The 12375-nt window shown below is 42.4% G+C and overlaps 1 protein-coding gene across 4 annotated transcripts in view; it reads left to right on the forward strand.

Annotated features, from left to right (window-relative positions):
- dcaf6 (ddb1 and cul4 associated factor 6) overlaps positions 1 to 12375 on the forward strand; it is a 24750-nt gene extending 12375 nt beyond the window's left edge. Inside the window, exons 8-21 of one of the 4 annotated variants that reach the window (XM_044130897.1) lie at positions 881 to 974; positions 2198 to 2317; positions 2559 to 2912; positions 4273 to 4458; positions 6043 to 6102; positions 7244 to 7430; positions 8369 to 8478; positions 9268 to 9586; positions 9721 to 9762; positions 10194 to 10332; positions 10591 to 10747; positions 10850 to 10938; positions 12083 to 12188; positions 12278 to 12375. In XM_044130897.1, coding sequence (XP_043986832.1) covers positions 881 to 974; positions 2198 to 2317; positions 2559 to 2912; positions 4273 to 4458; positions 6043 to 6102; positions 7244 to 7430; positions 8369 to 8478; positions 9268 to 9586; positions 9721 to 9762; positions 10194 to 10332; positions 10591 to 10747; positions 10850 to 10938; positions 12083 to 12188; positions 12278 to 12336 — 2022 coding nt within the window. In that variant the 3' untranslated portion in view covers positions 12337 to 12375. The remainder of the gene's footprint in view (positions 1 to 880; positions 975 to 2197; positions 2318 to 2558; positions 2913 to 4272; positions 4459 to 6042; positions 6103 to 7243; positions 7431 to 8368; positions 8479 to 9267; positions 9587 to 9720; positions 9763 to 10193; positions 10333 to 10590; positions 10748 to 10849; positions 10939 to 12082; positions 12189 to 12277) is intronic. The other 3 variants (XM_044130898.1, XM_044130899.1, XM_044130901.1) reach the window with 3 other exon arrangements.

A 12375-nucleotide genomic window follows, 5' to 3' on the forward strand; every position in this document is an offset into this window, starting at 1 on the left:
GGCTCGCTCTCACAGCTTGAACGAACTTGTCTCAACCTGCAGAAAATAGTTTCACTTTTTAAAATAGCTTCTGTGCTTCCTCTCTCCATTTTTAAACGGCTATTAGCAACTTTGAATCTTCTTTCCCTGTTAGCAACTTCCTCACCGAAGAGTGTTGCTCCCTCCTGTTAGTGCTCAGGTATGGAGGGTTTATTGATTGGAAAAAGAGTCGCATCTTTTGAGCTGCAGTGAAGAATTGGAAGGGCACCAAGGATAATTTCTTCACTTTCCCCCTCTTACTGTGTAATGTTAGTATGAAACTGTGACAACCGGTGAGGAAGTCTGTGCTGCGGTTGTTCGTTTAAATGTGCCAGATCATGGTGCCTGGGTTTCAGCTGTGTCGAGGTGCACACACTCACACATTCCTTTCCAAATACAGCGACAGACGCAGACGGCGTTCCTCAACCCACTGAAATAGTCTGAGCTGAGGGGTAGAGTGCTGGGGACAGGGGGGGGGCACAGGCACCTCTCTTATCTGTCTTTCTCCTCCACCTCTGGCCTCATTTAGTTCCTGGTCTTTTTCTTTCTTATCTCCTCCTCCTGTCTCGTCCCGTCTGCGCTGCTTCTCACCACCTGTCCAGACCCTGATGACATTTCCTGTGCGAAGCAGTTGAAAGTCCCTCCACTAAGACCTTGATTTTCTATTTCTGGCTCTCGGTCGGTTGCACCGCAAAGCATCCGAGGGACTGGAAAAAAAGGGGGCAGCCTAAGTTGTGCTGCCAGGGGGGTGGGAGAGGACGCCGACAGAGACGGGCAGTGTTTTGCTTTGGCAGCAGAGTTATTTTTGACTGTGCTTTGACTAACAAACCGCTAATCTTTGACTGCGTGCGTGTTTCCACAGCTAAGGCAGCCTCCGGTGAAGCGGCTCCGGCTGCGGGGGGACTGGTCCGACACGGGACCCCGAGCCCGTCCTGAGAGCGAAAGAGAAAGAGATGGTAAGATCACAGAATGTTCTGCTCCTTGTTTAAAGCAGACCTCACACATTCCAGGAGAGAGCACCAAGCCTGCCCAAATGTTTTCATTCACGCTTCGTCACACTTTCATCTTCCAAGTCTGGAGCAACAATCCCCAATAAACACAGAAGATTGTTCATTAGGATCCTCATTAGCTATTACCTTAACAATGGCTACTCTTCCTGGGGTTCACGTTGCAAAACAACAGTTATGCACACTTAATGACATTCATAACATAGCATCTTAAATCATAAGTGTGCAATTATAACACTTTACATGATAAAATAATTCAGCACGATAATCAAACAAGTTGAGCAACCAGTGTAGCTTTCCATCAAGATGTGGTACAAATAACATGAACCCATACAATGATTTGCTGTTGTGCATGAATAGCGTGCTTTAGCAACCAGGGCAACAAAATCCTGTTGTTTTTTTTGTCAGAAATATAATAGTTTTTATCTCAGTACCTTGAATTTATTAAATCATGGAAGAGTCACTTAGCTCGTTGCATCTTTATCATCTGCTTTTTGTCACCAACAATCTTCTGGTATAAATCGGGTTTGGTTTTTGTCATCACTCCATAGCTCTTCTGTGAAATCGCAAACTACGAGTTCCCCAAAACGCTGCATATTTTAAGAGGCCTCTCTCAAGTATTGCCTCAGTAACTGAATAAAACACCGACTTCTCCTCTGATTTCTGATTTTCTCTGTTGTTGTGGCTGAGATATGAATATATATCATGGAAGTATTTCCATCCGTCCATGATGACTCACCCCGTGAACACACTTAATTACGCTAATTGCATTTCTTATTAAATGGAAACATTGTTATTGCAAAATTGTGGGGGGGGTTTCCCCCAACATTAGCACAATATCAGAAAAGTTTTGCGCACATTTGTAAAGAAAAAGCTGCTAATGTCGGTTTTGAAAAAGGTATTACCTTCTCATTGCACAGCAACATGAAACTTGCTTCACTGTGGACAGTCAAACACAATGTTGTCAAGGTCAGGACTGGCATGAACTGGGCTGGGGCAGAGCGTGGCGTAGTGGTAAATCGGGGCCCCAGATGTTGGGATGCTATTGGTCCTCAATCCAACCGTTGGAGAAATGCTTTTCCCGTCTGAAAACCGTTTTCTGGGATGTGCCTATATTTTCGGAGCAGAATCAAATGTCATTTTGAAACGTTTCCCCTCCTCTCACGCTTTAGGGGAGCACAGTCCGAATGTGTCCCTGATGCAGAGAATGTCGGACATGTTGTCCCGGTGGTTTGAAGAGGCCAGCGAAGCTCAGAGCAGCAGAGGAAGCCGACCTCCGGCTCGGCCCAGAGGTGAGGTCTCGCTTTTTAATTCCTCCTTAGTTTAAGTGTGTTGTACCATATATAAAAAAAAAAAAAAAAAAAACATGCCAAAAACTTGATTATATGCAGTCATATTTAAAGCAAAATTGTAAAATTGTGACGCATTTCAGTCTGAAGCTTAGTCTTTTATTCAGTAAGTATTAATAAGTTGTTCTCAATTATTAATCTGAGGAGGCAATCAATTTATATCAATTGATTGCCGCATTTCTAGGAACTGCTGTCCGGCCCGAGGGCTCGGCAAACACTCCTGCCGCCTCGGGTGCAGACTCCACCCAGGAGTCCGGGGGCCCCGACAGGCCCGTGGAGACAGACTCCCTGGAGGTCCCTTCCAGTCCTGCAGCCACTTCCGAAGCCCCGATGTCCAAATCCACTTCCTCTTCCTCCTCAGGGTCGTCATCAACAGTCACTGCGCCTCCCACTTCCGGCTCGTCTTTGGTAGAGAGCTCGGCCGCTTCTTCTTCTTCTCCTCTTACCTCCTCCCCTGACTCGGAGCAAAGGAGTCAGGGGGACACGACCGGGACGCCCACAGCCACAGCCACGCCCACCTCTGAGCCTGCGCTATCGGGTGAGAGTTTAGTTATACTTTGACTGGCGTCACTTCAGTTCAGTGTGAAGGCATACTCAGGGCTAACTTGGCCCGCTGTTTACAGTCCCTCACAGAAATATTCACACCCTCTGAAATGTTTCACAGTTTGTTACATCCACAACGAACAACTTTCGATCTTCAATAAAAAGCTCTACTGGGAATATTTTTGTGAATCTAATGTGTGGCAATAAAAGGGGGGAAAAAAGCACAACCTAACAAGAAACATAGATCGAAAATATTACTGATATATTAGTTTGTTTATCTAAATAAACAAACCAAAGTCCTGCATTTGTCATGAATTATTATCTATTTTATAAAGGGGACAATGCATATGAATTAACTAGTTCATAGTTGTGAAATGCGAGTAAAAAATACACATACTTTCCCTAGCATTGCATTAATTCAGTTGTGTTGAGGTGTGCTGTATTAATCAGAGAACTCTCACTTTAACTCTGAGGAAATTGCAGAGATCTTTATAGGACAGCTGTACCAAATGTCAACAAGAAACTGCTCTAGTTACATGAGACCAAAGCTGAACATTTTGGGAAACAAGTGAAAATCTACGGTACTTACGTTTGATGGAATTACACCACCTCCACTATGAATACGGTGATGCTCCTTTTCAGCAGATAAAGAAACGCTCTTCAGAGCTGATGGGACCTGAATGGTTTAGATCAGGGCCTTAGGCTTGTCTCCTGTAGCAGTCTGTGCTTCAACACAGCGTTCTGAGACCTCTGGGTTAGACCAAACCCAGTCCTGTGTCCAACTGGTCCATTCAAAGTCCAGACCTACATCTAGTTGAGAATCCGTAGCCAAATCTGTCCAGTCTGACTAAGTTTGAACTATTTAACAGTTAAGAGCTGGGGGGGGATTAATGGTAGAGACATGTCCCTGCCTGTGTAGTGAGACGACTTTCTGCAAAACGTTGATTCGGGAGAGCTGAGTAAGATGCCCACCACACTTACACAGACTTTTTTTTTGCAATTTAATTAATGAACCGTTCTCCTGCCAGTTAAATCCCAGAAAAATGCATCATAGTTTGTGGTTATGTAACAAACTGAAATGGTTTAAAGGAGTGTGAGTGCTTCTGCAGTGCAGTATGTGCGATAATGGATCTGTGAGTGTGTTTGAGCGTCTGCTTTGGAGCCACTCCACTCGAGAAGCAGCAGCAGCTTCACCTTCTTCTCCTTCAGCATCCTGTTGTCCCTCTCTTTGTCCCTCTGCTCTTTGCCTCCTCCTCCTCCTCCTTCTCCCCCCCCTCTCTCTGTCCTCCTCCTCCCCTCTCTGTCCTCCTAATGGCTCATCCACTGTCCCTGTCTCTCCTCTGCCTCTCCGTCAGAGTACGGTCCTCATCGGCTGCCCATAAGTTTAGTGTGTAGGCGTTTGCAGAGGTTGCTTCGGCTGGCCGACCCCCCGGGACTGGGTCAGCGAGCGACCGCTTCCACTTCCTCCGCAGCCTCTGAGCGAAGGGCCACCTCCGCCGCTGCCGCCGCCGCCTCTGCTGCTCCGAAGCAACCCCATACAGGTTACCCCCTCCCTCCAAACCTGCAGCAACGCCTGTCAAGTTCTGTGTCTGAGCTTCTTCATGTAACCGTGGCAGACATGTTTGTTTGCAGACTCACTTTGGCTCCAGAAAATCCTGGTCTTGCTAGAACCCAGCACTACCCCCCGTCTAACGCACCGTCCGTTTCACAAACCCATAACCGCCAGCAGCTTCTCCGCTCCCCTCACTCACTAACGCTCTCACTCCCTTCCTTTCCTCGTTGCTTTGGGTTTTCATCTGCAGACTCTCTGTTTGGAGTGGCACCAGCGGTTGTGATTCTCTGATTGGTTTGGTTCAAGCGGTTGTTTCCCTGGTTGATGATGAAGACGCGTTAAAGATTGGTTGCGACTGGCTTCCTTCCTGTGGTTTGATCACTTCAACTTTAAGAACTAAACTAAAGTCCCTGTCAAACATGAAACTTCAAGCACCAGATTTGTTGAAGGAAATTTGGACTACAACTCATTATCATTCTGACGTTTAATTGATTAATTGAAACGAGGGAACATTTTGTAGATTTTTCATTTTCCCACTCAAACTTATTTCCTACAATATTATAAATGCATCAAAAGTACAGATAAATAATTCAGTTACTTTTTAAAATAATAAAAATGCCTAAAATGCAATAAGATAGCATTTCTCTAGTGTACACTTGGTCAATTGTAGCATCTGTAGCTGAAAAAAATGCTTGACATCAACATGTTAAAGTTGACGTCAGTTCTTGCTGCTGGACTTAAAATCCACACAGTGCAGGGCTGATCTGGTGATCATTTGTTGGATTAATTGATTAATAACGGGACAGCAAAATATTTTTTTAAGAGTTTTTATCGAATGAATCAAAAAGTGAATGCCGTTTGATGAGTTTTAGGCAGAATATGTTTTTAGGGAATGGTTTTCGTTTATCATAAATCCAAAGTGTTTATATTTTTTATGCAGTTTTGGCATAATTACGCATTTTGAGTGTGCTCTTTTTTTGGGGGGGGATCTAGCTATTAATCAATTACTAAATTAGTTGACGATTATTTCAATAATCAATTAATCACAATTAATCTGATTAATTATTTCAGATGTAAATAAAATCACTGAATATGTCAGTGTTGTGAGTTGTCTTCCAGTGGACTGACAGCTCAGCTGAGGTCAAAGTTCAAATGAATGTTTCGTGTCTGATTGGGACGTTTACTGGACGCTTGGTGCTGCATTTTGCTTTTGCTCAGCTGTCATCTAGTCGTCACGCCAACATTTGCTGGATATAATTTCCATTTTTTGGGGGGGTAAATAAATAAAGGACTTAATTAAAGTCTGACATTCCAATGTGGAACAATGTAAGGATATATTAATACTTTTGTGACTTGTGCAGTAAGCAGATGTGGACTCTGATTTTGTTGTTTCTTTTCAGGTTTGCTCATCTCCCTCTTTGTGCATTGTAAAAATCTGCCACAGCGCCTACATGTAGCTGCGGATATACTGTGTAACTCGAATGAAGTTTGTGAAGCTTAAGCATCTTGAGCGTGTGAGCCTTCACCTTTGAACTCCTTGCTAAGTGTTTAGTTTGTGTGGTTTGTGTTCCAGATTCCCCTTCGTCTGTGGTAAACAAACAGCTGGGATCCATGACTCTGGATGAACAGCAGGGTGCGTCTCTCCATCCTTCCTCTGTCCTCTCTCTCTCTCCGCCTCAGAACGCGTCTGTCCTGTTTGTCTTGTTTCAGCTCTTTCTCTATTCATCCTCTTGTCCAACACCTACACAACCTTTAACGTGCAGGAAAGGAGATGGTGATTCTAATTACTAGAATTAGATGTGTGGATTTTGAAGCAGACTGCAGATTTTTTTTCTTGCACCTGTTGAAGATGCAAGAGATGCAGTTCAACATGAGTGAAAGCGTATCCTAACAAATTAATTAATAGTTAATACTTGGGCTCCAACCTTACGTCTTACCAAGAGCTAAACAACTGACAGGTGTTTCCTGTATTATATTTTTATTTAAGGATGCAGACCTATTATAAATAAAAGCGAATTTATCAGTAGGTGGAGTAGAGTAATGTTTGCTGGTGATTCAGTGTAACTGACAGCCTTATTTTACACTTTCTTTGATTTGAGGATTTGACCCTCTATCACACAATTAATGTTTTTAACTGGCTCGTCTGTACTTATGTTGACCACTAGGTGTCACCAGAAACCCCAACTGTAAATAAAAATAGATGTCAAGCGCAGAGTTCATGAAAAATGATCGTTTCCAGCATAGTGACTGTTAAATGTCTTATATGAATGTAATATACATCTGAATATGACTTTTATTTTATTGGCTGCTTTTATTGCCGCCGCCCTCTGACTGTTAATGAAGTGCCACTTATATAGGCTCTGCTTTCTGAATACATTTGGAAATAACGTGTTTTGATGAGTTATAGAGTTTGGAAATGTCAAATAAATAAAAACAGTTAGTTTTCCAGTTTGTTTTTGCACAAACTCAGTCTGTTTTAAACAATTTAGAATATTTAAGAGTTAGATAATCTAGTAATAAATCTTCACCTTTGCACGTATATTGTAAGCTATAAGATTGTCTTTCAGTATTAATTCTTCTTAAATTCATTTGCTTAAACATTCTTCTCCAATAGTTGATGAACCTTTTTATGTTTTCCCTGGGTTAACCCGTGCTGCATGTTCTCAAAACCTTTCAGAATTGTTTTTCTTCACACATTTCCAGCGCTCTCCCGCTCATTCTGCAAGCACGAGACGTTCAACCGCCGTTGCTTTCCATCTTGTTTCTGCCGTCAGGAGCAGCAGAGGCTGCAGGTTCAAATCCTGAGGAATCGGTTACCGCAGCAACCAGCAGCACCCCCACCACCCCAACTCCCACCCCGTCCACCACCCGACCCGGCGCAGCAGAGCCGGTCCTCAGCCTGCATTACAGCTCAGAGGGAACCACCACCAGCACCATCAAGCTGGACTTCACCGACGAGTGGTGAGAGACGAGCAGAGAGACGGTTTCTGTCCGGACCTTAAATTGTGGCAACTTTTCTCAGCAATCACTCTGTGTTTTAACTTGATAAATGGCTTGGATAAAATATCAGATTAAAATAAGTGACCAACAGATACGATGTGCCGAAAAAGCTTTAGAGTTTGTGTTTAAAATCAGATTAGAGTTGATGCCCTGACGATGTTTTAAATGAAAACGACAAAGCAAGTAACTGATTGAAAGAAGGAATGGTGTTTTTATAGAAAAATTTGCTCAGTTTAATTTATTCGTTTGCCAAAAACAGCACAGCACTGGCCTGTAGTTTCTCATTAGGAAGTGTTGCGATTCAAATCGAAAGACTTCTCCATGATCTGTTAGTATCTCCACTGGTACTTTGGCTTTTTTTTCCTGACCTAAATCCAAGATTTTGGATTTAATGATTGTAAATATTTCCGCCTTGTCTGTCTATAGAGAGCTTTCCGCCTCCTGTATGAACCATAAAGAAATCCAAATATGTAGGTGAATAAATGATGGACCAGATATTTACCCAACATTAAGCCACAGTAGTTTTAATCCAGAATGTTTTTCAGGAACATATTGTGGATTATTTTGACAGATTGTTTGCTAAAATCAGTAAAACCTTCAGAGATAAAGATGGCTCCTGGACATCGGCCGATGCGACTCTTAGACCCGTTCTGTTTGCAGTAATAAACTGATTCTGGATTTTTTTTAGTTTTAGCCTGGAAGATTTTGCATCTTTGATTCTTTAGATCACTTTGACTTTATTCCTACTTAAATGAGTTGGCACTTGTTTCTGGATATAGGATTTAGGTTATCATGTATCTTTGGGTCTCAAAAATCCATCCTTCACCACTTTTTGTCGGTTTCTTTATGGTAAAACAAGTTTTCTTCTTAAGTTGGTCGTTGTTCGACTTTCTCCACAGGAGCAGCACCACGTCGAGCTCAATGGGCACCGGAGTCTCCAAAACATCTGAAGTCGTGGCTCCAAACAGCCAGGAGACTCTGTCAGCGGAGACTTCGGCGTCGGAACAGGGTGATTCACGTCCTTCAGTGTTCAGTGCCTTGGAAAAGTACTGACGCCACTCGAGCTTTGTCACAGCTGTAAACCTCAGTGCCTTCACTGGCATTTTAATGCGAAACAAACACAGAGTTGTACATAATTAGGAAGCCGAGAGCCAATTAGGGGAATGTATATTCTCAGATTTTTTAATTCTGGCCTCTGTTAAAAGAGCATCTTCGCTCACATGTTTGCCGTGTCTCCTACATGGCTTGTGACAAACTGCAAAAGACTTTGTTGGGTTTTTCTTTCACCAACAGATTTCTTCTTCCAACTTTTCCATAAAGTGCACAGCTCCTCTGCTTTGAACCTCCCACCTTCCTCTCTGACTTGTCTGCTTTGCTTCTCGGTTTGTTTGATGCTCTTTACTCTGTAACAAACATCTGGGGGCTTCACAGAACAAAGGAAATTGCACAAATGGCAATTGGTTGCACTGGATCTTATCTTGGACGTATCAGAGTAAAAGCGGCTCTAAATATAAATGGATGCCACTTTTTTTTTTTCTTTTTTTTTTTTTTTTTAAAAAAGAGAAAATTGCTAAAGAAGGAAACATCACTCCAAAAACCACTGGTTGTTTTCCTTTAGCTTCACAATTATGCAGTTTCTTGGCTTCAGAATTCAGTAAAATACATTGAAGGTCAGGATGTGACATCTTAAAAAGCTCGAGGGGTATGAATACTTTTAGCTGGCACTATATCCTCAAATTTAATCATACATTTTACTTCAGAATAAATTGGACCATGTGTGACTTCCTGTGCTCCTCAGCTCCCTGTGAGTCCTCTAGGCAGCAGAGTTTGGCAGCAGCCACATCAGAGTCTTTGCGCGACGACTCCGGCGTCGGCCCCCTCGGCGTCTCCACGACTCGGGGCCCCGCCGAGTGGGAATGCACCGGGTCTCCGCCGCAGGAGAGGAGTCAGCCAGAGGGCTCCGAAGACCCGTCAGGCGACTGCAGGAGGGCGGAGCCTGCCGGAGAGGAGGGCGTGGAGGGTCAGAGTCAGCCGGCGCCTAGCAACCAGGACTCCGACGACAGCGACGACGATCCCATTCTCATCCCACCAGCCAGATTCAGAGGGCAGGGGCAGAGGTACTACATAGGAGCCTCCACCCTACATGTATCTATAAAATTATAAATAAATAAAACATCTTTGCACTTTTTAAGGATAGATTTTCTGATTTAAGTTTTGTGCTGTCACACTCACTGTTTTCAAACAAATGTAGATTTAATTCCAGAGGATCTGCAGTAGGAGATAGGATGATCAGGTAACGCGCTCGCTCTGGAAACCTAAAACAAGCTAACACTGGAGCTGCGTGATCTGCTGCACAGCATCTAAAGCCAAAAGCACCACAAAGTGTTCAGCTAACCCGTTCTTTGTTTTGACTTGGTTTGACTCGAGCTATTAATACAAAAGAGCTGAGTATGGAGTGTTTGCATGTGATCACAAACGACGTGACTAAAAACACCACGGCTGCATTTATTGTATCCGTGTGCATGAGGAAAACATGAAAAGAATTACATGTTTTGATGCTTCTTGCAGGTGATTTTACTAAAACAAAAAAAAAAACATCCTAGACAATACTCTAGTGGATGAAATGTAAAAATCTAGGGTAAATCAAATCATGACTCGGCATGAATTTGCGAATGTTTTTTGAGTTATTTAAATTTTGTGGGTTTGTTGCTTTTTCTTTGCTAGGCGCTCTGCAGCAGCTCGCATCCAGGAGCTGTTTCGCAGGAGGAAAGAGAGAAGAGAGATGGAGGAGAGTGAAACTCAGAATATCAGGAGACCTTCAGTGAAAATGGTTTATAAGGGCCACCGCAACTCCAGAACAATGGTAAGCATCAGCCCGGTCCAACTGACCAACACGCCTGGTAAACAGAAAAGTCAGGTAAATCCATTGGTTTTATCTCGACGCAGACAATCAACACATGTACGTGCTTTTAGAAAATCGAGGTTATTTATTGGTTTTTTTTGAAAGCTAATCCGTTTCTATGACTCTCACAGCAGAAGAACTTGAGACACCTGTAACGTTTAGGTATCCTCTAGCAGTCGTCTGTGTGACATTTGAGGTGCTTCTCGCCCTCGTGTCCAGATAAAAGAGTCGTGTTTCTGGGGCAACAACTTTGTGATGAGCGGCTCGGACTGCGGACACATTTTCATTTGGGACAGACACACCGCGGAACACCTCATGCTGCTGGAAGCCGACAACCACGTGGTCAACTGCCTGCAGCCGCACCCGTACGACCCCAGTGAGTCCAGTCAGGGTGGTGGTCGGATTATAGAACGAGACGAAAGGAATACAGCTGTGTAATTTAGTATTTTTATGCTTTTTTTTTTTTTTTTTTCTCCAGTTTTGGCTTCTTCGGGGATAGACTATGACATCAAGATTTGGTCACCACTGGAGCAGTTGGCGTCTTTTAACAGAGTCCTTGCTGAGGAGGTATAACAAATGATATACGACGACTTAGGGCTGGGCGATTTAGCGTAAAAATAATATCGCTGAGTCATCTTTTTCTGATCTATTTTCTAAAAAAAGAAATGACAAATGATTTTATTTCAGTCAATTCTTCTGTGAGTTTTACAATTTTTTTTTTTTTTTTGTTTAGTTGCAAGAATGCAATGATAATATTAGCAGATTAAAGATGCAATTTCACCACAAGAAAGTCTAAAAATTAGTTTGGATTAAAAAAAATATCTCGGTTTTCTTTGTCATAAAATTACTATGATATTCTCCTAACATTAAAGATAAGATAAGATCATTTTATTAGTCTCCCGTAGGAGAAATTCATCTTGGAAGCAGGGGCAAAACTGTAACACAACAATAAGAGCCCATCCAAAATGACATAAATACATAAAAACGAAACCATACATAAAGGCACAAATGTGAGATCAGCAGTACATCCCCATAATCATTTCCATTCACATACAATACTTCCTCTACATACTACTCTTGGTCATCGTCTGGACCACTGCGACCCTTTTCTAGTAACATTAAGACTTTATTCTAGCATTATTTTAACTTTATTCTCATACTGCTATGACTCCATTTCTGTAATATTATGACTCTATTTTCATAAGAAAAAACTCTTGACCGTTTCTGTTGTTGAGTTTACCGTAATTCAAAGAAAAATAGAAGTGGTTAAGCATGCTCGTCAAACAAGATGGCCGCCCTGGGCGTGCTGACATCACTTTGAACATTTGGAAACCCAAGGAGATCATTGGCAAAATACTGATAAAACTGATTTGTTGTCCAGCCCTAAAACAACTTTACACGACACCAAAGGTGAAGCAGTGCGGAAACCAAAAAATAAATTCTTGACAGATTGAAACGCATAATCTGCTATTTGTTTTAATATCCAATTTTCATTTGAAAAGTTCATACTTCTGTCCTGGGGCTGAACACTGTCCAGCTGGATGCCCTGATAATTTCAGAAGACGAAACATAATAATAATAATAACAACAAGAACTTCCTGAAAGCTCTCTTTACAGACATAAATCTAAAATTATGAATATTATTAAAAAGTTCTATGTTCCTGCCACTAGTTTCAGAAAATAAAACTCATATATATTTATATATATAAAGGTCATAACCCGCAATGAGCTGATGCTGGAAGAAACAAGAAACACAATCACTGTCCCGGCCTCCTTCATGCTCCGAATGTTGGCGTCCCTCAATCACATCAGATCAGGTAAACCTCATCGCAAACGACCCACAAAGCGTCGCTCTTTCTCTTGTGTCAACTTTTTCTTCTTCTTCTTCTTCTTCTTCTTCTTGTAGATCGCCTGGAGGGCGATCGATCTGAAGGATCCGGTCAGGAAAACGAGGAAGAGCAGTAGCCAAGTTGGCATTTTATTTTCATGGAAAAAAAAGAAAAA

The sequence above is a fragment of the Gambusia affinis genome, linkage group LG11 (genome assembly GCF_019740435.1).
Source record: "Gambusia affinis linkage group LG11, SWU_Gaff_1.0, whole genome shotgun sequence".
Classification (NCBI taxonomy): Eukaryota; Metazoa; Chordata; class Actinopteri; order Cyprinodontiformes; family Poeciliidae; genus Gambusia; species Gambusia affinis.